At 40.4% G+C, this 24517-nt stretch overlaps 1 protein-coding gene across 1 annotated transcript in view; it reads right to left on the reverse strand.

Moving 5' to 3' along the window:
* The window catches only part of Reln (reelin), a 295852-nt gene that overhangs the window by 16088 nt on the left and 255247 nt on the right, over positions 1-24517 (reverse strand). The window contains exons 47-53 of the mRNA XM_033755897.1: positions 14780-14920; positions 13330-13507; positions 11563-11756; positions 8346-8602; positions 4702-4856; positions 3234-3448; positions 287-464 (exon numbers count right to left, since the gene is read on the reverse strand). Coding sequence (XP_033611788.1) covers positions 287-464; positions 3234-3448; positions 4702-4856; positions 8346-8602; positions 11563-11756; positions 13330-13507; positions 14780-14920 — 1318 coding nt within the window. The remainder of the gene's footprint in view (positions 1-286; positions 465-3233; positions 3449-4701; positions 4857-8345; positions 8603-11562; positions 11757-13329; positions 13508-14779; positions 14921-24517) is intronic.

Here is a 24517-nt window from a genome sequence, read left to right on the forward strand (position 1 = left end):
CAACTTTTTTTTTTTTTTTTTTTTTGGTACTGGGGATCAAACTCGGGTCCTTGCATTTGCAAGGCAGGTTGTGGAACCACTGAGCTAAATCCCCAGCCCTATCCTAATATTCTTGAGTCTAAGAAACCTAAGACATATTTTTGTTTTCTTAGTTTGCATCCAGAAGATTTACTTCCTGGGGGACTCAAAGAATCTTCTAACAGATTATTAGTCTTACATGTAGGTAAGGTGGTGCCCAGGCATGGTGGTGAGATGGGCACATGCTCTGCCAAGGTTGCAACATTACCTTCAGAGTGTGAGTCAAGTAGCAGTTGGGCCCAGAGTACCCCGGATCACAGATGCACTGCTCCTTCAAGCAATCTCCATGGCCCTGGCAGTTGTCCAAGCATCCAGGGCCCAGGTAGAAATTATCAATTGCCCACTGCAAATCTGAGTACTTCTGATAGAACCGAAACCTAACTGGACTATTAACAAAGCAAAAGCAAAGGAATGCAAAACAAGATTAGCTTTATTCAGGTCCATTTTGCTGCATGTGTATTCACTGCTTAAGAAACGAAACATTTAAGAAACTCTTGCTAGATGAAATGAGTTAATAAAAAATGTGTTCGGACCACAAGTATCTTTCTATGCATAGGACTGGAACTGCAAAGCTGATTTTAGCTCAATTTATTACAAACCTGACACTTTTGTAAATCAGGTTTCTTATGAACTGGAGTTTAGTGGTTGGGGGGCAATTTAGATTCACTAATTATAATTTTGAAATTGTGCAGGAGCTGTGTGGGGTCTTTGACAGAGCCCTGCCCCATTCACACAGCCCTCGGGTGGCCAGGAGACAGCAACTTCTGAAGTCCCTGGAGATAATCAATAGTCTCAGAGTAACTATGCTAATTAGAAAACAATTTCCAAAGGCTTATCCTAAAAGATAATTTCCCTGAGATTTTAAATTTTATCATTGTTCTTTACTGTCTTCCAGGGAAAAAAGAGGGCTTGTAATTAATCTTATATTAAAACAAACCACACAATTTTGGTTTGAAGAGTACAAAGTTCGTGGAGAAACTTTTTGGGGCAATATCCATGTTCCATATCTTGTTTTATGTGGGTTGTATAATGGTAAAACTCATTGATCCAAACAATCAAGATGTCTGCATTTTACTGCACATAAATTGTATCTAATTATTTAAAAGTAAGAGTAATAATAAGAAGGGCAAACAAGTCCATGATAGGTATTGTGTTGGTTCCCCAGCAACATTTCATTCTACATGATAATCACTGTCATAATGGTCTAAGTATTGACTGGCTCATAAATGGGCTAATTTGTAGCAGTGGATGAAAGAAGGTGCTTATATTGGCTCTTGCTAATTACTCTGATTTTTTTGGGGGGGGTACCAGGGATCGAACTTGGGTCTTTGTGCTTGTGAAGCAGGCACCAGAACCACTGAGCTAAATCCCCGGCTTTATATTGGCTCTTGGAAAAGAAAAACAACTTTTTCTCTGCCACTGGACATAGGTGAGAAGCATTCTGCTCCAGTTTTCTACAGGGAACAGGGAAGGGGACATTGCCAGAACCTCTGCAGTCGGTCCTGGCCTCCTGTGAGCCACTACAGCACAAGGCAAATTAAAGAATAAAGACAGGAAACTAGACTTAAGAGTGAAGTCTTAGGACCTGATCAATGCTGCTCTGGGCAGCAAAGACAAAGATTCCCATGCACATCCAGTATTTACTGAATACAATCGTGGGAAGGAATAAGGAGCTGGGTTTGATTTGAAGGCATCTAGTGAAATACTGCCAAACACTTGGCATGATGGCGCGGGGCAGGGCTGTTAGGGAGTAAGCACTGTTTATCTTGCTTGGATAGAACAAACTGGTACCTTGACCAGGTGCAATTAGCAAGCAACCTACTGGATCAGTGAGAAGCCATAATTCAGGGGAAAGGATTTTAATTGGGGTCATGCTGATCTCAGCTGCATGTAACTCAGCAGAGCCCTGCTACTTCACAGACTAGGACTTAAGCCTCAGTGACAGCCATTAGCAGAGGAGCAACACTAGCCCGATTCTGCTGCCTGACATAGCCATTTGAGTTACATAGAGCTTTGGTCTGACAGCTGATATAAAACAGTATAGTCAAATTAAGGGAGGCAAGGAGTATGTGTCACTCATAGCCCACTAGTACTGGGCAGGGATGTCTGCTACAGTTTTCTGGCTGCCATCTTATGTTCAATAGTGGAATTGAGAAATGAATTATCACAGGCAATGAGGGAGTAAGAAAGAATAGTGTCCTTGAAGACAATGTTGATCTTGCAGATTAATTGTTCTAGAGTCTACTTGTCTTTAGATTCTTTCATTACAGAATCAATTTCATATTCAATTGAGCCAATTTGCATTGGATTTTTGTTATCTGCAGCTGAAAACATTCTGATTGTTTCCCAGTATGTTAAATGAATAAGCCCTTTAGATCCAGACCAGAAAACTGTGAGTTGTTGTACAGGAAGTGGTATCTGTGGGATACTGGAAAAACTGTGTAGGCACCCTATTCAAATGCTCTATGTGTTCTGATGATATACCATAATCTGTTTCACAAGAAGGTTTCTCATCTACTCAGACTACATGATTAATTCACTAGAGGCGCATCTGTTATTTTGGTTTAATGCATCTCTTTTCTTAATTTTACAGTAGAAGGGTGATCTTTTGGAATTAACATGAACATATCCACATGCTTTCCAGAGCGTGGTGTAATTGCCTTGGTTTACCACTGCTCCAGGTTAATAGCTTTTCACTGCAGGTGCAGAATATAATGCTTTGAGAAGAGAAAAATTAAACCTATAAGCCATACTCGTACAAAGAACATGAAGGGTTAAGGATTTTTTCCAGTAGTATGAGTCAGGATTTGCCCCTTATTCCATCATGAGTTTGGAAAGTATAAGTGCTTGGTGGATGACAGGAAGATATACACCTTTTATCTGGCTCTAAGACCATCATTATTGTTCTGCTCCCATTTGATAACATTGGGGTGTGGAAAATGGAAAGGCCTGCCAATTTTTTTAAATTCTGAGGATTACAACTTGAGGTCTCCTGAAGTAAGCTCATCACAGAAGTCACTAATTAGAGAACCCTTAGCATCAGGGAGGAAGAGAACACTTTACCCACAATTACACACAATTTCAGACTTGACAACAGTGTCCCTAATTGACTTCTGGATGCTTTGATCCAGGCTTTATTTTAATTTTCTACTTACTTTCCCACTAAGCTTTCAGGAAGTGGGTAGGTGATCCTTTTCCACCCTTTAGTTGGAAAGAACACAGATGGCTGAGAAACACTTCCAGAGCATTTTGGGTCAGCGGGTAAGCACTGTGGGACTAGATAATTCCAGCTCACACCAAAGTCAGTAGAATACTGCACATGAACTTGATTCTGGGCAATTTTTTCAGACACTGTACATCCAACAGAGATCTAATAAACAGAAAATCAAGATTGTCAAGCCATTAAACCATATTACATGTTTCTTTTCTGAAGAATTGGCAGCAAGGAAGATGCTGGTCACTTGATAAACACCATCCTGTTCTTCCAGGTTTATTATTTGTTCTGCTGATGGACAGGGGAGGTAGATGGTTACCCAAAGTGGCAAATTAGAAAAAGTGCCAGAGATATTGTGTAGCAGGTTTGGAGAGGAGCTGAAAACTGCTTCTGCCGTGCTGGCAGGTTGCCTTGGAAGGTCTTGGCTTACTCTTACAAATTGTTCTGTTAATGTTCTGGCACTTCAGTTTGGCAGAATCTATGACCAAGAAGGATTGCTAACAGCTTTACCAATTTTATTAGTTTGTCATACAATTTATGACTCTCAATAAATTACTTTCAACTATAAGTAAGATGCAATGAAGTGATAATAGAAAGTATTTTTAACAAAGCACAGAACCCTTTGTCAACGGACAGTCATAAAGCTACTTCTTTTGCTGATACACTGGGATTTACATAAAGAAAACAAATAGATTGACAAAAATATCAGCGAAGATAATGTTGGCATGAATTCTTCTTTTTTGGTACTGGGGATTGAACTCGGGTCCTTGTGCTTGCAAGGCAGGCCACCGAACCACTGAGCTAAATCCCCGGCCCAACATGAATTCTAATGCTTTATTTTTTATCACCAGAATATTCTAATGCTTTGTAACTTTATCTCCAGAATATCTGAATGTCCTTATAAAAATCAGAAACTTCTATAGCTTCAATATCCTCCTAAAGAAACAATTTTCTAAATTATATAGTGATTTAAGGCAGGGAATTGAAATCAGTATCTCACAGTTTTATTACCAATATCTTGCTAGTATTAGTATTTAATTTTGAGAAGAAACACATTTACTCTTATGAATGTTTCATTTTGAAATAGTTCAGAAATAAAACTTTTAATCATTAAGCAATATAAAGGTGAGTTTAATATTAAATTTTATTTTTCAAAGTATATACTAAGTCAATGAAATCTTAGATGATATTTGCCTCTATGATAATTTTTTCCTTTTTTTCCTTTTTTCCTTTTTTCAGTACCAAGGATTGAACTCAGGACCTTGTGGTTCCAAGGCAGGTGCAGCTAAATGAGCTAAATTCCCAGACACTGAGCTAAATCCCCAGCCCTGTCTCTATGACTTTTGGATTGGCTATATTGTTACTGTATGGAATTGTTACTTATGCAAGCGAGATGATGGCATTTTCACCTTGAATTGCATAATCCAGTCTTCAGTGGGAGTCAGGTCATGGGTCACTGCGTACACCTCTCGTCCATCGTGGCTGCCACAGATCATGACTCCATCAGGGGAGTCACAGAATCTTTCTACTGTACAGTCATCATGAAACAGCCAATGCTCATTGACTTAAAAAAAAAGACAAAAATCTGTGACAAGTTTATAACAAAAATACTTCAGGCAAATTTTCACGTCAAGCAAGATCTAAACAATTTGAAGTAGAAGGTCCTGCATACACTGTATTACACACAATCCACACTAATGTAAGCATCTCATTTTAGCAATATGGATACTGGGATGACTGAGACATGCCTACTGCCTTTTCTCAGCACGCACACAAGTGTAGATATTTGTGTACTCTTGGAAAAAAGAATGTTTTTTATTGTATGGGTTGTAAGTGAAAATCAAAAGGGAATGTCTGAGTAATTTTTGACAGTTTTAGCTGTTAGAAGGACAGACATTTTAGTAACAAGATGGAGAAGAGAGTTGGCTATGTTAACTTGAATTCTGGTAGCATCTGGGTAGTTAAAAAGTCAGTAATGAAAGTTTCTATAGCTTTGTTGAGCTATAACTGATATTCAAACTCTGCACACATTTGATATACACATGTTGATGAGTTTAGACATATGCACACACCTGTGATACCATGGCCACAACCAGGTACTAAGCATATCCATCACCTTCAAAAATTTCTGTGAGTGTGTGTCTGTGTGTTACAGGGGTAAGAACAGTTAGTATGAAATCTATCCTAAATGTATTTTAAGTGCATGACATTATATTAACTGTAGGTACTCTGTTGTGCAGCAGATTTTTAGAAATCAGTCATCTTTTGTAACAGAAACTTTACACCTATTGTGAAGTGATTCCCTATTTTCCCCTGCCCTAGATCCTGGAAACCAATGTACTTAATTAGATAAACAAGTGATTTCAGAAATTAGTTGAAAAAGTTAAAACTCTGCACTGTAAAATTTGCTATAAAAGACTACCTTTAAGTCTGGAACTGTCCCATTACCACTCAATCAAAAGCCAGATAGAAAATATATACTTTTAATAAACATGGGGAGCTATCTTCCCATCCATTATTGCTTTACCAAAATCAAGATCCAAAACAAACAATTTTAAGTGTTGAACTGTGAACTTGTATTTAATTTGTCAGTAATTAAAATAGTGTTATAAAGATATTATTTATGAAACTCAGATTATCTATAAAAGTGCTGTCATAAGTTTAACTCTGTAATGTTATTAAGGTTTGAATATTTATATATGGATATTTTAGAACATATTATGAGCAGATTTTTCTTTCTAATAAATCTTGGTTCTTCTTCTAAACAAGATCAAAAGTAATGCTGAGGAAATGTACTCAAAAAAACAAAACGCCAAAAAAGTACTGAGGGAATAGATTTGGAAGAGTCTAAAGAAAGCTTCCAACAGTGAGACTGAATAGCTTTGTGCAGAATGTATTTTGTGTGTTCCAAGGGCAAACAATGTCCCTTGCAATGTCCTTTCTCTTCTGGAAGAAATGTTTTTACTTTGGGGTCTTACCCCAGAAAGGCTAAAAGTGAAACATATCCACAAATTGCATCTAATTAATCCTATGCTTTCATCTCCCAGGTTTGATTTTTCTCTGACTGTTTCCTGGACTTTGACAGTGGCCAGGAGCAGGTGCAGCTGCAGGCTCGGGGCCAGTGTGCGGGCAGCAGAGCCGGATGGCTTCAGAGGCTCAGAGAAGAGAGTGAGCCATTTCACTGTGATTCAGCCTTCACCCGTGGTGCATCTGTCCAATTTTGTCTGAGCCTGTCACGAGTGGCAGAGCAAGCAGCTTATCTCTGAGATTCAACTGGCTTCTGTACCACTATCTGTCTCCACTTTGTGGGATTTGGAGGCATGTTTAATCCTACATCACAGATACAGGACTCAAGAGTCAAAGTGCACAGAAATTTGGATTCCAATAAGAATGTCTTGAGCCAGTTCTTCCTATGGTGCTCATTTCATTTTATGCTAGAACTCTGCAGTGCTGGTGAGTGGATAAAACAAGGAACTCATCTCTTCCGCAACATCAGAAGCTATTTCTGTCCATGGGTGTTCCAGTTTATACCAAGTCTAGTTTTGCAAAATAGGGGCCAGAAAATGTGTTCCTTCAATTTTATATTACCAACTAAGCCTAAAGTAAAAATCAGTATGTTGGATACATGAAAAGTCAATCTGTATTTGCTTTAATTCATACAAAAGCAGTGTTTAAATTATTGTATGATTGCAAACTCATTTATGTAAATCATTACCCAGGAAAAAGTAGATGGGCTATTTAGCAAAGTCTTGAATCAGATCTGTGTGAGTAGATCTTAACAGAATATGTTCTAGAAGAATAAAACTACCTGGTAGCAAAGAAGGACACTGTAAGCCTTTTCTATTTGCAGAGGTGGTTTTCTGGTAAATATCTGCAGTTATATCACAGTGTCACATGATACACTAATGAATAAAATGAAATTACCTCAAATATTCATCAATAGCACAATGATGAAATTATGATGAAATATTATACAGCTATTAGCATTTTATTTTCAAAAATACTTAAGGATATGGGGAAAAGTCAGCATTCAACTCTAAATGATGAGAAGTCCATAAAGTATATAGTTAAAGATAATTTTGTTAAAATGTTTATATGAAAGCATAGAAAAAGAATACAAATATACCAAAATTCTGACAAGGGCTATCACCTGGGTGACTTTTACTCTTTCTCATGATTTTCTGTATTATCTCAATTTCACTTTTTGAACACATATTACTTTTACAATAAAATATAAATAATTTAGTATTTTAGATTATTCACATTTCTCAAATTTTAAGTTGTCCACACATACAGCATTCCCCTGGAAGGTTCTTATCAGTCTTTTTATTATAAATTATCCAGATTTGTCTTTTCTGCAAACTGTTAGACGCTAGATGCTAGTGCTGAGTTGGGTGGAACACAGTCCCACTGTCTAAACAGCTTCAGTGGTGAAATATCCGTTGTTACCATTTGGATCCACTTGCAGTGTTAGTATGAAGTACATAATTGACAGCATGTTGTCAAAGCAGAGGGCCATGCAAAGATACATACTTATATAAGACTCCACCTAAGAAGTGCTACCAGAATAGCATCGTGAAACGAAAGCAGTACGTTAAAAGTGAGCAGAGTATGCAGGGGTCCTTGCTAGTTTGCCAGCACCCATGAACTACTTCGAGAATGAGGGACAACAAGATCAAGGACAAGCAAATCTAGCGCATGATCTAAAACATAACACATAGCAAACAAGGCGTTTTGTTTCATATTAAAACAAGTGATCAGGAAATGCTGGCTTTCTACCCAAAGTAGAGAACAGGAAGCATGAAATAAAACTATTCTAAGAAAATATAATTATTCTGTTAATAAAGTTAAGAATACTAACAAAACACACTGCCTGGCTTGAATGAAAGAGAAAATTTAATTCCAGCGTCCACCAGGAAGGTTGACATGAGGTGAGGATGATGCCCTTTTCACTTTTCTACCCCGCGGAGAATCTGACGGGGCGCACACGGCACTGTTTCGAGAAGACCCACGTCCAGAGCCTGCACTGCCGCCCCACCTTGACTGAGCTTACCCGCGGTCTTGTCCTCCATGAACACGTCGAAGGCGATCCTCCCCACGGGCCCGGCGTCGGCCGGGGAGCGCTCGTGCTGGGGCACCGGCGCGCTGCTGAACGTGTCCAGCATGACAGTCCTCTGGTCAGCTGAGCCTGAGATGAGGACATTGTCGATGGCCCAGTCGTTCTGGTCCAGGCCGTCGTGTCTGGGCTGCCACCAGCGGAAGCGTGTGGCGACCTCTTTAGCATCAGGGGGCAGGAGAATGTTCACGAATCTGTAAGAAAACGGGACACCTCCTGTGATCCGAAACCCATGATGGGATCTGCGTCACACGCGAGGCGAGGGGAGGACGTTGGGTAAAATAAGTTTTTAAAAGCCACGATTCACGAGCTTGACTTTACAAAGTCACTAAATTGGGAAAGAGAAGGTGAGCAGCTCCCTGCTTACTCTGACTGTCCCTAGAGAGCGCTCAGGGACACACAGCCGCACTGACTCTTCTCCCTAGGCACCCAGGGGTTGTTTCATTTGTGTCTTCCTTTTGGCACCTTGTTCTGTCTCTCACGCCCTGAGTCTCAGCAGCCGGCTTGGATACGAACGCATGAGGCAGGACCTTGGGGCCATCCGCCTCAGGCACCCGGCACACTACGGGTTGTCTAGGGTACAGACATTATTTTTAATATGCTTTATTGAAAACTTTATACTAAGATACAGTGAGCAAGAAATGCTCTGATAGGCCCAGAGACACAGAAACATGTGTCTGCATGCTCCAACATGAACGTTTTATGAGCTAGAAACAGGGTTTAAGATATCCCTTAATCAGAATTACGCGTTAAAATCCTGGAATGTATCAAACTACTTTGAATTTGTGTTCACAACTTCTCTCTGTTGGGGAAAGTAATTGGCGTAGGTTTACTAAGCTCTGCGAAAGGTTGTCATCTTTTTATCACTGCTAATCTACTTTTCCTTAACTTCAAAGGTCACCTCATAGCGCTGCTCAACGGGCTTCCCTGACCGCATTTGAACCCGTGCCTTTCACACTGAAGAGGTTTCATTACTTTCGTCTTACTGACATGGTGTCTCCTTGTTGATTTCATTTTCCCTTCCTCTCTTCTCTTCCTTGATGTCACAGTCCCAGGCTAGTAGGCTGTACTCCAGGTGGGAACCGGTGAAGGCCCATTCTAAACTAGGAGGCTTTTAATCGTGTTTCTAACACCCGGATTTCAAATACTCTTGTGAATTATACTATCACTTTGTGCACTCTCCGGAGTGTGACAGCCTGAGTATTGGTGTTAGGGAAGGAGTGTGTGGTTCATAGATACTGCATCCTCACTGGTGCTGTTACTGGCATTACAGAAACCATGAGCTTTTAGGCAGGGTCTTTTCTGAAGTTCACTTCCTCAGGCCTCCCAGTGTGGAAACTCATCAAACCCCCCTGCCCGTTTTTTGAGGTATGCACACTTCCTGATATCTTCTGATACTTTCCTATACTTTATCTGCACTGATTTGGCATATTTAACTAACATTTTCAAATATATTAAATAATATTAGACATCTATCAGCAGGGATGATATGCAGGGATGTATAATCATAATTCTTCACCCACAGCAATGATCTTTTACCTTTATTTTTCCCTTTCTATGTATAAGTTAATTTTCTTTCAAATATAAATCCTCAACCACATTTCAAAAATTTGGAGGGTAGAAAGTTATCAAAGGTTGCTTGAAAGTTTAAATAAATTACGACCACTGTTTCTACCTTAGTCAATTTGTTTCTCCTTGGAGAAATAAAGTACATTAAACAAATATGGTTTTATTCTACAGAAACATAACTCCCTTCTCTCTGTATGCTGCTTAGATGTTCATACTTGAGAGTCCTTATAAATTCCTCTACAAAGACCAATGAAACCATGTAATTGGCTGGTGTGCTCTCTCCTACTAATAAATAAGTATTTTTTAAACTATTACATTATGTAGCACCTAGCTTCTAATTGGATTTCTTAGTTGATCTTCAACTTCAATGCAAGTCCAAGTTGAAAGTTTGCTTGTAGCAGATGGCTAGTATTTCCTCAATTACCACACTCCATTTTTTCCTTCATAATAGGAGCATATCTTTTTATATAGATGACTAACTGCCCAGAATAAACACAAGTCCAGCCTTCCCTGTATCTGAATGGCTGTGTGATATATTCTAGGACCAAGAATGGAAGTCTGTGCAACTCTGAGGAAATGGCCTTGAAGAGGGACAGTATGACCTTCTTGGCCGCCACCCCTTCCTCCTGTAGGTGCAGAGGACCCAGTGGTCCTTTTGGACCATGAGATGAATGACACCTGTTGAGTGTGGCAGAACCAGAAGTCAGGAGGGATCTGAATTTCTGATACTTGTGGAGCTACAGCAGGGACCCTGGGCTGTTTTTTTTGGGATCAAATTTACATAAGGAAGAGAAAAATTTTTGCTTTAAGTTGTCTGGAGATTTCTGTTATTTGCAGCTGAACCACTTCTTAACTGATTTATTGAGTCGAACTTATCGTTTATAAGATTCTTTTTAGTTTACTCCATTTTTATCCTGTACCTGCCTTGTCACGTACTGAGATTGTTTCTGCATGGACTGTGCATCTCTCCTCTCTTCCTCTCCCCTCTTCTTCCCATCCTTTCTTTCTTATCCTCTCCTTTTTCCATCTCTTCTCACTTGAATGAACATATTCTTTTCCTCTTTAATAACCTCTTTGACTTTTCTAACTCGTCAAATTGATTGCTTTTGGCCTTTCCAAAATACACATATATTTTAAATGACCTAAATATTGTCAAGATTTTTAAAGAAAGGTTTTAAAATGGAATCTAGGAATTATATCTTATTGTGTCTCTTCTCTAGTTCACAATTCTTTAAAACTGGGTGATAGTATATAACTATTTGTTTTTTGTTTCCACTTTCTCCAAATGCTGATAATAGTGATTATATAATCATTAGTCTTTAAGGGTTTTTAGACTGGGTTTATTTACAATTGGCACTGTGATAGCATACTTCATTTTATTCTGGGATGTGAAAACTAACTGCCTTTAAAATAAAAATGCAAACTAGCTGGTTATCCAAGCCAAAAACATTCCTTCCTGTCAGCGTGAGAGGCATCCACCACTAATGAGTAACTTAGAAGTCCTCTCCAGTCTTCGGTAACTGATAGCCTCACCATGTATCTTTGCATAATAGCCAAGTGATTAGAGAGAAAATTGAATACAAACCCAGGTTTACTGTACTGGTCATAGAAAATTTCCATTAGCAGGTTCCAGGTAATGCCTCCATTGACAGAATATTCCAAGAGAACTCCTTGGTTACGGTTGTTGGGTGTAATCAGGCATCCATACATGAAGTAAAATTGGATAAACTCGGCATTAGTGAGGTTTAGGTCCACAGTGACTAGTAATCGACTACAACCCTAAGGAAAAGAAGCAGAGCGAAGACAAAAGCAGTGATAAGGAGTCGTGATTGCAGATTATAGACTTTCTCTGGTTCCCATTCTTGTGATATTTCTTTTGTAACACAGTTTGGGTGATATCACGGCACTGACTTTCTCAGTTGTCCCATTTTAGCATTTGTGCTGTCTGTCAGCTCTCCTGCTATGCTAGCTACCAGCGAGGTGCTCAGTATTTGGTAGGAACTCAGTGAACGCTCATGAACTTTGAAATTCTGGTATTCAAGATTTACTTACAAAGTCATTCACATATTCTAAGGAGATTTTCCTTATATATATAAGCAAGATGAAGGCCGGAATTAAAGTTATTATCCTATGTTTCTAACATTTCCAGTTACTGATTGGCACTTATTAGATTTAAAAAACAGCACCAGTTATTAATGAAATAGCATGTCAAGATGACTATTTAAATATGAAGTTTTAAAATGACTACATCTACAATGTCACATAATTTGCTTATAATTACAGCTAGTTGCAATTTTTCAATTTAAATCATTTTTAGCAGATTTTAATGTCACTTTTGTTAATGGACTAATATTGATAATAGATGTTTTGTAGTTAACACGTGGAAATCTTGGCCACTTACAGTTCCACATAAACTAGAAAGAATATTGCAAGCATTACATTCTTAGTGATGATGATTACAAAAATCTATGCCATATGCTTGCTCGTTACTCTTGGGCTAAAACACTGAATAGAAGTAGTACGCTTTATTGGTACCACTGCAAACTCTAACACGGCATGGCAGAAAAGTGAGTTGATCACAAATTTGTTATCATTTAAAAATTAATTTGGCTAACTAGTCATGGTATTGGAGAAATCGTATTTTTAAACAATGTCATCCTTGGCAGTGAAGTAGAACTGTAAAAATTTTCAAAGAAAGTTCTCAACATTGCAGCTGCCATTCACAAAATAATATGTTGTAAATACAAATGCCTCATAATTACTGACAACTGCTCTTTCTTAAATAATTTTGGAAAGGATTAATTATTGTTAATAAATTCAGGAATCATTGAAGCTCATTTTCCAGATTTCTGGGTCCTTAAATCTCAAATCTCTTGGAAGTTCAGGTGTTTTCTTTTTTTAATTCTTTTTTTTTTTCTTTTCTGGTACCAGGGATTGAACTTGGGACCTTGTGCCTGCGAGATAGGCAGCCGAACCACTGAGCTAAATCCCTGGCCCAGGAGTTTTCAGTTAGAACTTCCAGATGGAAGCCTCACACATGGTGTGAGTGCGATCTTCCTGGATGCAAATCCTTTAAATGTCCTTTAAACTCAGTACTGAAATATACCCGATGCTCACCATAGCCTGCAGAGCTAAAGTATCTCAGCTGATTTGTGTAGGAAAATATGGGATATACTCAATATTTTCTGATTTGTGGCAGGTTGCAAGCTCAGATCAGCGTTGAGAATTCAGAGTAATGAACTCTGCTTCTTATTTTCCCATCAAAATTTGGAAGGGACCCAACGTTTAGGAGGAAATTTGGATTACAGATTTAGAGGATGTGGAAATGAATGACCAGCAGCTCAGCCCTCACCCCGCTGAAATGGAGAGCCAGCCCGGAAGCCACCGCTCCGCACACGGTACTCAGTTTCCCGCCGTTGACAGTCAGCCAGTTCTGGCTGGAAGGAGCGCGGTTGAAGTTGTCTTTGAGTTGGATGGGAAGGGAGGTCTCAGGTTCATCGCAGTACAGGCCGCCCCACTGCTCGTCACAGCTGGGTGTGGAGAAAGAGAACGGCAAAGGCAACATCAAACACAGCCGCTGTGAGTACGTTCTCCGTGAGTTCAGCCAACTCCTTCCCCTAGTTCAGGATGATGAAACGTTACTGACTTGCACGGCACTGGCCAGAATTTACCTCCTCTCCTTAACAGTGCTGCAGGATAGAAACAAGCTGTGAATCGACTACCTGTAGACTTTCTGAAAGCCTGGATTTGGGGTTATAGGTGGAGAGAAAGATGAAACTTTAAAGAATTTACTGTAGCCCAGTCTCCATGTGATGCAGGTCTGGATGGCTGACAAACAACTGCAGCTGCCAGGCTAAACTGCAGTGTCCTCGTAATTTTGAAACTGCTCTTTTTAACAGAGGCTTTGGGCCAACTAGGAATACAACAGGCCATGTTCCAACGCAGAAAATGCTTCAGATGGTAACGGCCACCTCTGACCAAGGGACTGACTACCTTGGCCAGAATGGAAGGGAATTTGAACGAACACAAGCCTGGGAGGCTCCAGGGTCTCTGGGGCCACACCAGATGTGGGCTGCAACCCCCGATGAAAGGAAAGACTTCCCAGGGACGTGGAGATGAGCAGACAAGGGACTGCGGATTTTCCATCAGCATCTTCAGTCATATCATCCCATCAAACAGCACTTTCTTTGAAAATAAAACACAAAAACCTCCAGTGCATGTGTGTACATATGTGTGCATGTGTGCATATGAGAACGCATCACACGTCCACACACACTTCACTTAGACTCTTTACCAGATGTGAAGTCTCTCTAAAAACCATATACCAGGCGTTTCCATAAAAAACCAGCTAAATGTTCAGACATTAATATACTTGTTATGCAAACAACATGGGAATACCACTGAACCACGATAAACGTGCACCCTTACATATATTCAAAGCTGAGTGAGAAAAATATGAATGATGTATTATTTTTGGCCAGAACATACAGAACTCCTGAACCTCTTCTAATGGCTTTTTTCAAGGCTCAAGTGTATCACAGAAACACAGAAGGAAATAAAATATAGTCAATTATAACTTAGCTTTTTTCCGAGGCAGTAGCTGTTGTTCAGTTCCTACTCTCTAAGCAAGAATGATGATACAGTATCCATCGACTACACAGTTAGCTCAAAATCCTATTTCAGGAAAAATGTATAACTTAAGGCAGCTTGGGAGTGATTCAAAAGCCAGCTTCAGGAAAATCTCCTAGAGGGACTGTCAATCAGGAGCTTTTGACAAAAGGAAGAAAAAAAAATCTACTTACACACAGTTCCCCTGGGTGCACCTGCCGTGGCCACTGCACAGGTCTACACAGCCGTCCCCGATGTAGACGTTATCTACGGCCCAGGTCTGCTGCTTGTCAAAAGGAGCTGGCTGATGCCAGCGGAAACGTGTGGCCTGGGACCTTGGAAGAGAGAATTACAGTGAAGGATGCAATGGAAAAGAGGATGTGCTCTAACATGTTCGAACGAGACAGCTGAGAAGAGGAACACAAAAGCGCATATATTCCCATTCCCACGCTGAAAAGAACCATCCTGATGGCAATAGCCTGTGTCAGTGATGGCGAATCTTTTAGAGCTTTCCAAGGTAACAAACAGCTGGCCGTGGCACATGTGCCATAGGTTCGCCACCACTGTCCCCAGGCAAAACCGGGTGAACTGCAAAGCAGGTTTTTCACGCTTCTTATCCTGGGATCTTTCTGAGCCCTGTGAGAATAGAACAGTTCAGAAACTAAAATGAATCCTAATACTAGAAGCCTCAAGGGAATAATGGGGCACTGAATTTCGCGTGGGAAGCACCATGGAGTGACACCCAGGCTGTTGCTAACGTGTAATTAAACCAGGAAAGAGAGCCCATCTCTAGGCAGCAGTGACCGCTCTGCATTCAGCTGTGGAACAGAGCATGGGCTGGATCTCGGCCGCTCCTCCCTCCCGAAGGCCAGACACTTCTCCCAGTGGACACACTACTCTTCCTCAGCAGCATTCCTGAAGATTCCCAGCGGAAAACAGCCTTAGAGAAAGTGTGAGCATAAACACAGGGCGCAGTGAAGCCCAAGATGACTGCACAGAGAAAAAAGAGAGAGTAGTACAGAAAGCCAAACTTATTTTATATTGATTTAAAAGCGATCCAAGTAAAACCAACGGGGGTTCTCCATTCGGAGAACATGCACTTTGAGGGAGTCTCAAATTAACATGTACTTTCAGAGGCGCTAGATGGCAGTAAAGTCCAACCTGAGGTGCAGGCAAAGTGAACACGGAAAGCTTAGGAGAGTAAACTGTCCGACTGTCCATCCATATGCTTTGTAGTTAATCTTTTCACTAAGGAATACGTGCTTTAGGCAGGACAAAATGTCCAAACGACAGCAAGGATCTTGTATTTTTCTGATGGCAACCATTTATGTTAAGTTTAGAGAACAGAGAAGAAACAGACTGGAACTAAAATGTTCATTCTAGAGAATTAACAGTTCGACCTGTCACGTGTCTGCTGAGCATCTGTACACAGACTGTTCTTGGAACACAGCTCCCCTGTGTTCCCCCTGCAGGTCCATCTCTGTCGAACTTCCTCCCTGTCACTTCCTGCTGCGTTCACACTAAGTCATAAGGGAGCTGGGTGGGTTCCTCTTGTGCAGCACCCAGCACGGAGCGGTGCTCCATGGGACTGGGAGCTGGTGTCCATCTGCACAGTAAGCAATGCTGTGAGGCTCTCTTCCCATGCTCACCAGGCTGTGCGATTCAGCAGCTCTGCTACTTTTGCTGCCTGAATTTCTTAACAGCTGTGTCTGTTTATAGGCAGCAGCATCTTGTAAGTAACACAGACGAGCACCTTATTTTCACAGCACATACTTTCTTGTACTCTGATACCCAGCCAGCATTTATATGTTATATATATTTATTTTACACAGTAAGACTCAGAACAGGCTGGAATATCTTTCTATTTCTTTAGGGAATATTGTTTTGTATTTAATGAATATTGTTTTGTATTCTCAGTGCTTATAGATAATAAAGAAGTAATACACTTTCCTTATTCCTCTGATGTCATATCCGTGTTACACTAAAGTCCTTATCACTTTGAATTTGAAATGCACTTTCAAAGTGAGACTTTATAAGCATTTACTGAAAGAATATGAAGTTGAAAGGAATAAAGATGTTGAAAAAAGTCAAATGTGAATCATCTCGTAAGGTGGACAGGCAGGGCCAGGGGTCAGCATCACGCCTGGTGGGGTTGCTGGCGACCTGATGGCTGTTGGAGGACAGAGAGCCTCCCGGGAGTGGAGGGGAGGCGCAGGCTGTCAAGCAGGTGGTGGCTTTCTGATCACTGGTTGTGTTTAATCATAGCCTGGGCAACCACCGCACAGAAAGGTGGCACTGAAGATTTAAGAGTTGGATGCAATGCGGAAGCTGGCAGCCTTTTTGGGAATTTCGAGCCTTGCCATTTTCAGCTGGTGCAACTCTCTGGAGCGCCACAGAAAAGGATTCAGTGGGAGACCAAGGGAAGAATGCGCTAAAACCAGAGTTGGCTGTGGGAGGAAGGGCTCTAATTTGTACTCTGCCACCAGAGACTTCTATGTCCCTGAGAGTAACTTAATGTACATAATGAAGAGGTTAAATCTGATGATTTGTAAGGCCCCAACTCAAATGTGTTTATTTTAAATCCTTAAGGAATAGCTGTACCTGGTAATTATGGGCCCACAAAACAAGCACATATATGTTATATAATATTATTTTATAAGAAGAGAAAACATTTTCACTGGAATATAAGTTAAAATGAGAATCTGGAAGTTGAACTGAACCTCTGAGCCTTTGCATTTGATTTTATTCCCAGCCCCATCACAGCGTCAACCTGCAAAGGGGCCAAATCGCTCGTCTGTATGTGATGACACTGCCCCGCCTGTAGAACTAGGAAAATGCTACTGCCTGGCTCACAAGGGTGTAGTGAAAATTAATTAGTTCCTGTTCACCAAAGGCTCTAAGTGTCTGGGTCTATCCCTTGGCAGGTGTCATCACTTGTCCCAAAGGCTCCTTGTAATGATGGCCACCTCCAGCTGCTGCTTCTTCAGGTAGAGGGAACGTGGCCCAGAACATATTTCTCAGTTTTATAGACCCTTGAAATCTCTCCCTTTGCTTTTTTTCTGCAGTCGCACTATTTTCTCCCCATGCACAGCACACAGTAAGTGCTACATAAATGTCGATTAATAAACAGCCATTGCTAAGAAGTTAAGAATGTTACTGCCAACAGCACTGGTCTCCATGGTTTCCTTTTCCCACAACTGTTAATAAATTGTGATACACTTTTCAGTCTTTCTTTCTGCTCTTTACTCCAGGAGGAATCCATCTACCACCAAGCCCTCCTCCTCCTCTTTCTCCTCCTTTGCCTTCTTCTGCTCATCATCATCATCAAAGCCCTCTTAGAGGAACTATACACACCTAGAGGAACCAGACATCCAGATGTCTCCCCAAAGCCTCATGCACTCATAGGTAGGGCTTTTCAGAGCTGGCTGGATCTAGGGTGTGTGATACTAAGATTAAGGATGTGTGGTACTAAATCAGTCCACTGATTGGTTTAGCATAGTTCTGGGTGTGGGTAAGGGGAAGGTCCACTCTGAGTATGGGTGGTACCACCCAGAAGGCTGGTAGCCTGGATGGAATATAAAGGGACAGAGAGAAGGCAGGTTCACCACTTGTTGCTTGCTGCTGCTTTGTTGCTTCCTGCCTACCCTGCCTTGGACTGTTTCTCCTCTGGCATGGCCCCCTGCCTTGGAGCCGACTATGGACCGAAACTTCTACAAACAATGAACTAACATAAATCTTTTTTCCTTTAACTTACGGGTGTCAGGTATTTTGTCTTACAATGAGAAAAGTAACTAAGATAATACATAGGTATATTTCTTTAACCGGCTCAGCTCTTCCCTGACATTTCCTTAGTCCTTAAGAAGTGTATAAAATATCTAGGCCTATAAAATTTATAACAACCTTCCTGCTTTTAGCAGGGAAAATGATGTTCAGTGACCTAAGTCACATATTGGTTTGTACACAACTGAGATGAGGCAAGGATCTCTTGGTTCATTGTTCTTGCTATTTCCATTAAGCAAATCTTTCAAAACTTTATCAAACTTCTAAAAAGTTAGAGTTAACAAAAGAAGAATTTCCATGAGCCATCCCAAATGACTTTTCTTTTCTCGTGGCAGAGAACAAATAACCCCATTGAAGCACTAACTGTATGACACTGGGGAAAATCAAATAATCTCTCTGTGTATTAGTCCCAATCTACAAAAGGGACCTAGAGGTGCCTAGAGATTAAAGGAGGATTAAAAGACATTTCAACAAGTTATATGATTTATATCCTGACTTGGAAAAAAAGCTATGATACATTTTGTGAGAGGGAAATTTGAATACTGAGTAAGTATTGAGAAAGATATTGATCATTCATTTTATGCATGATAGTAGTGCCACAGTCTTGTTTATAAAGTCCTCTCTTCTAGTGATACACACAAAAATACAGTTGAAAGGATGTGATGTTAGCGTTTGCTTCAGAATAATATAGGAGGAAGGAATGAGAGGAGACTGTTAGTGTTAGTCATGGTTGATAAATGTCAAAGCTAGATAATAAGTACACGAGGCCTTGGTAAGCTATTCTTTTTAATTTTGTATACCTGGATTTTAGATAGATAAAAATCTGAATGAAAAATAATCTATAGACCCCTTAAAAGCACAGTAAAATTTTTGAGGTCACAAATGAAAGGAAGTGGCTATCAATTTTAGGTAAAATATTTGTTATTGTTGCTGATAATTATAATTACCAATATCTATTATAATTATAATAAAAAACCATCATATTCTACATAAACCCACTGAAAACATCAAATACACTGGACCAGCCTTCAAAAACAAGAAATTTCCCATGACTTATAGAATATAATTGCAAATATAGTAACATTTAACTGCTAAAGCAATTTTAATAATCCATATATACCAATATAAAAAGTACAGCTAAATCTCAATTCTCTGATAACACTTGGACAACAATGACAGTAAAGCTGAGAGGAAATGCAGAGCATCTGGAATTAGTTTTATTCTCTATTGTAGTGGTGATAAAAATACATTTGATTTATTTTAACAGAATGCCCAAGCCAAAATTATTTTACTATATCCTATGGTCCTGAAAGATCATAAAAATTTGATAAAACAAATAGCAATGCTCAAAGTATAAAAATGATGCATAAATAGATGAGAAGTCCCATAGTTTTTGGCTTGGTGTAAAGTTTTAACAAGACATTCAGTAATGTGAACGCTTACAAAAAGCCTTTCAAAAGATTCTGTTAACTTTCTTGGATATAGGAAGAACACAGTAAATATTAAGCTTAGTTATTTGGCTTTCTTACAGCAAGTCCTTTTGCATGCAGGTACAGCATGTGGGAATATCCCTGAAAAATACCCTCCCCTCTCTAAGTTTATTTACCAGCAAAAAGCTAAGTCCTCTCTAACTCTCACCCCACCATCCCAGTCCTACTGTCGTGATCTCTCCTATGCTTACCTCCTTTCCTTGGAAATTCTTGCAAACATTAAGTAGCATCTAGGCTAAGGGTGAAACCAGATTGTAGTTAATCTTTAAAGACGGTGATATCCGTTAGGTCATTAGGACTAGCAGAAGGAATGGTTCGACTTCAACTGTGACTTAAAATAGCCAAGTCACACCTGAGCCTTCCCGGGGCCACTTCCCTCCTCCCTTTCTCAGTGGATTTGAGTTACCTGACCTGCCACTGACCCACCCTACTTCTCAGGTGACATTTCAAAACCCATGCCACTTGAGCCACCTGGTATTTTCAGTTCTGGGTTAGTAAAGGAGAGGAGGCAGATTCAGATTAAGGATTACGAAACTGACTTTGGCATCTCCCTATCTTTTTCTCAACATTTCTAAGAACTCTTGGCATTCTTCCACTCCTGTTTCTCCTAGGACATCATCTCTTAGGCAAGCAACAATGCTCGAACATTAATATAGTGGTTAAGCCCAGGGATTCTAGGTTCTGATGGGCTGTTATTTATTTCCAGTAGCTTACTGAAACTGTTCTTTGAAGATCATTGATGATCTTCTAACTGAAAAAAAAAATCCCAGTGAATTTGTTATGAAACTTTTTACTTTACTCTCCTCTGTAGTTTATGTCACTGAGGTCATGTCTTCCTGCTTCAAAATCTCTTCTCATTGGCTCTGGGGACCATGTTATTCTCACTCTTCTGTCTCCTTGAATGAATCTCCTTGTTTTCACGTAGCTACTTCTACGCATTCCGCTATTACTTTTGGGATGCCTCTGTTTTCTTCTTAAAAGTTCCCTTAGGGAGAATAGGTGCAGTTTACAGCAATGTTGAGCACGTCCATCCTTAAGCCTCCTAAGTTTATTATGTTCCTGTGGGCTCTGATCTCCATTTCTCCAGCAAAAGGACATTTCCATATACACTTTAATTTGGCGTCATTTGACTGAATTTGCCATATTGTCCCTTCTGCAGTCAACTTTGGTTCTATTTCCACTTCTTACACAAGTCTGCCAGGCTTCATACTTTGAGAGTTATCTTTTGATGTGTGTAACAGAGAAGTTAGTGATTGAGTTTTATCAATTCTTTCTTTGAAATTGTCTGTGAATAGGTGCCTCAAGTCCTCCGTGTTAGCTGCAGCCCAGAATAACCCTTCTCCCTTCTTCCTTGATCTATGGGTCATTATCGTAGCACCTTTGCCACCATTTTCTCGAGTCAAACAACTTTTTTTTTTTTTGGTACCAGGGATTGAACTTGGAACTTTGTGCTTGTGAAGCAGGCAATGGAACCACTGAGCTAAATCCCCAGTCTATGACTTTTTCTCTTGAAAGAATACTTTGAGCTTAAAATATACTACAGTTCAGTTTTCCTACAAGTCTGAAACTCCTCTGTTTTACCCCAGTGTTTGCCGTAAATTAACCCAACTGTTCTCATCAACAGCATTGCAGATATGAGCTCCCTGCCACTTTTAGGCACCGCCCCCCAGGCTCATGTCCACAGGTCCCTGCCTTGTTCACCTGGTTCCCTGGATTTACCTGTATCCGTTTAATTTCTAGCCATATATCAAGGCCAGGGCCCATCTCTCCCACGAGACCCTTTCTAACTCTTAGAGCATTTTTAGCCTATTCCTAGATGCAGCTCTAGATTACACAGAGCATAGCTTATTTTTAAGTCGCTTCTCAGGTTTATTTCTTCTCATTTTCCTCCAACAGGTGGTAACCACGTCCAGGACACAAAGTTAGACAGTGCAGTTCCATCAACATGGGCTCACGCTTGCTATGCAAAGCTGGACTTAGGAAGACTTTAAAGTTAAAGTCTGATAACAAACTTGTGCTGCAGTTGACGAGTATGATTATGTGGTTAACTTGGAGATAAAAAAGATTTATATTTGTATCGATCTTTACAATGCATCAACATTTCCATGCTCTATTATTCGATTTTTCTACAGAGAAAACGACCTTCACTTGTCAGGTGAGGAACCTGAAAGGGGCCATGGAAAGAGTGGCTGCAGAGCTCACAGGGATGACAAGGCGGAGCCCTCCTCTATACTACAGTGCTTTTTCTTTTTGTTTTTGTAGATCTTATTTTTTTTTAGAAAGCTTAAACTTCACCAAGCAATAAAGATAACACATTTACCTGCACTGATTATTTAGGTTTTAACGCAGTAATGCCTGGAGCACAGTGTAATGTATCTTGTGTGTAGTCTCAGTTTTCACTTCCCAGGGGCAAGCACCAGCATCCATCTGGTTTTGCAGCTCAGAAATCAGCAAGTTGTGTCCAATACCCGCTTTCCCTCAGCCTCCCCCCTGGTCACTCTCAAGCTCAGCCAACCCTACTGTCTCCATGTCACTGGACTCTGTCCAGTTCTCTTCACGTTCACCGCCAGGACCTTGGTTACACTGAGAACTACAATTGTTTCTACCTCGTTAGCAGCCTCTTTATATCTACTTCTATCATTTCTGGTTAGTTCTCCAGTTAGAACAAACGTTTCTCAGTGCAAATCTGGTCCTGCATCCCTATTTCTGAACACTTTAATAGGCTTTCCCTATAACTGGAAGATGTCCTCCGATCTTTAATCCAGCCTTCTCTTCGTGGCCTGACACCATCTCACATCTCATTTCTCTCTCCCTCTCTCTGACCCACACGTCCAGTAACAAACACGCCTACTTCCTCTCACTATGGGCTATCATCCTCATCCGGAACATTTTACTTGTACTTTTTACCTTGTTAACAGCTGTTCATCCTGCATATTTTACCTGAATCAGTCTTTTCTCAAGAAAGCATTCCCTGGCCGAGTCAAACGACTTTAGGGTAACAAATCCTACCGTACCATGTACTTGTTCTCTCACTGAACCAAAAGCTCCCTAAGGCGAGGATAAGTTCAGCCTCCACTTAGGCCTAGCACGTAAACAGTTCAAGCAAAAAACTATAATGGTACATAAGATCCTAATGATATAGTTGACCGTGTGATAGGAAGAAAAGGGCTAGAGGTATGGGGAAAGTGGGAAAGGTAGGGGAAAGGAAATAAAGGAAAAGAAAAAAATCTGAGAAAATGAAAGAATGGAAATAAAGTTTTTGTAAATAGGGAAGGGAGGAGGGGGTGAAGGGAGGGCAGGAGTAAGGGGAAAAAATGAGAACCAAGACCTGTCATGTAAAGGTACAGAATCCCAATGATGAATGTGACTGTACTGTATCCCTAAAAAGTATCAATAAACTCAAGGAAAAAAACACAGTTCAAACATGTTTGTTTCGTGAATGACTCCACGAACGCACAGTGGCTCCCAGACGACTGCACATCTCAGCTTGGCGAGTAGTCTGACGCTAATATTTGGACAACCAAGTTCAGTTCACTCTCACCACCCCCGTGTCAGCAATATCGGAACAAGTGGACATCGCTGCCCCTGTCACACGACGATGGTCACCCCCGACCCCTGCTTAGCCCACATCTCTTGAGTTGTCAGCTCCACGTTTGTTTGTAGCAGAGAGCGACAAACTGAAATCCTCGACTGTGGCCTGCTCACATAAACGTTAACATGTCAGTACTTTTCCAGACATGGAGGCCATAAGCTTACCGTAACACAAGGAAATGCCAAGTTAATGCCAAGTGGGTTAGGGGCAGATACAGCGCAGCCATGTGAGCTTGTGTCTGAGACAAGGTGCTCTGAGACCGGGTGCTGTCGTAAGGATCTCTGGCATATGGCAGCATGAGCTAAGTGGTGGGTCTGGCTGGGGCTCCTCCCATGCAGATTGCTCTCTGAGTTTCCCAAAGGGCTTTCTTATCAGGCAGTGTCACCTTTAAGACCACTGTTCAACAGGAGCCTTGAGGGTAATATAGTAAACAAACTTCATATTATCAATATGGTAACAGGAGGTACCGGGAGGAAATAAATGTTCATCAGATTTTTCAAATATCACTTGAAGGGGTCAAAATTCTTGTGGGTACGTGCAAGAGACAATTAAAAGACAGATTAAAAGATGAGATATAATTACTTTTCTTGAGTACAAGACTCAAGGGTATAATGACTAGCTGGAGTAAATCTTACAATGTCGCTTATTTGCAAAATGCCGCCAAGTAGCTGGGTAATAATTCATAGAATTCATAAAGACTTAAAAGATTGCTGCCTTAATGGAGTTTTTTCTATTTTACTTATTAAGATCGCCTTAATAATTCATGTATGGCAATACCTTTAATGAGCAACGAAATCTCACGTATCTCATTTAAACTTGGCAACTCTGCTGACAGTTAATAAAGTCTCGTACCTCTGAGCCAGCAATTGTAAAGCAGCCCTAGGCTGTTAGTAACTGAAACCATCCCATTTATGATAAGCCCAAGAAAAGTTATGTCCTAGATGAATGGTTGAATTTTATAGTCATTTGCAAGGAAGATTTATTCATTCTTCATTTGTAGGGAGGCTGCAGAACAATAGTGAGTGCAAACCATAATTCTTGTTCCACATGCTGTGTTGGGCTCCTAGCGT

Source organism: Fukomys damarensis, unplaced genomic scaffold (genome assembly GCF_012274545.1).
Source record: "Fukomys damarensis isolate Sample0158 unplaced genomic scaffold, DMR_v1.0_HiC HiC_scaffold_4, whole genome shotgun sequence".
NCBI classification, from domain to species: domain Eukaryota; kingdom Metazoa; phylum Chordata; class Mammalia; order Rodentia; family Bathyergidae; genus Fukomys; species Fukomys damarensis.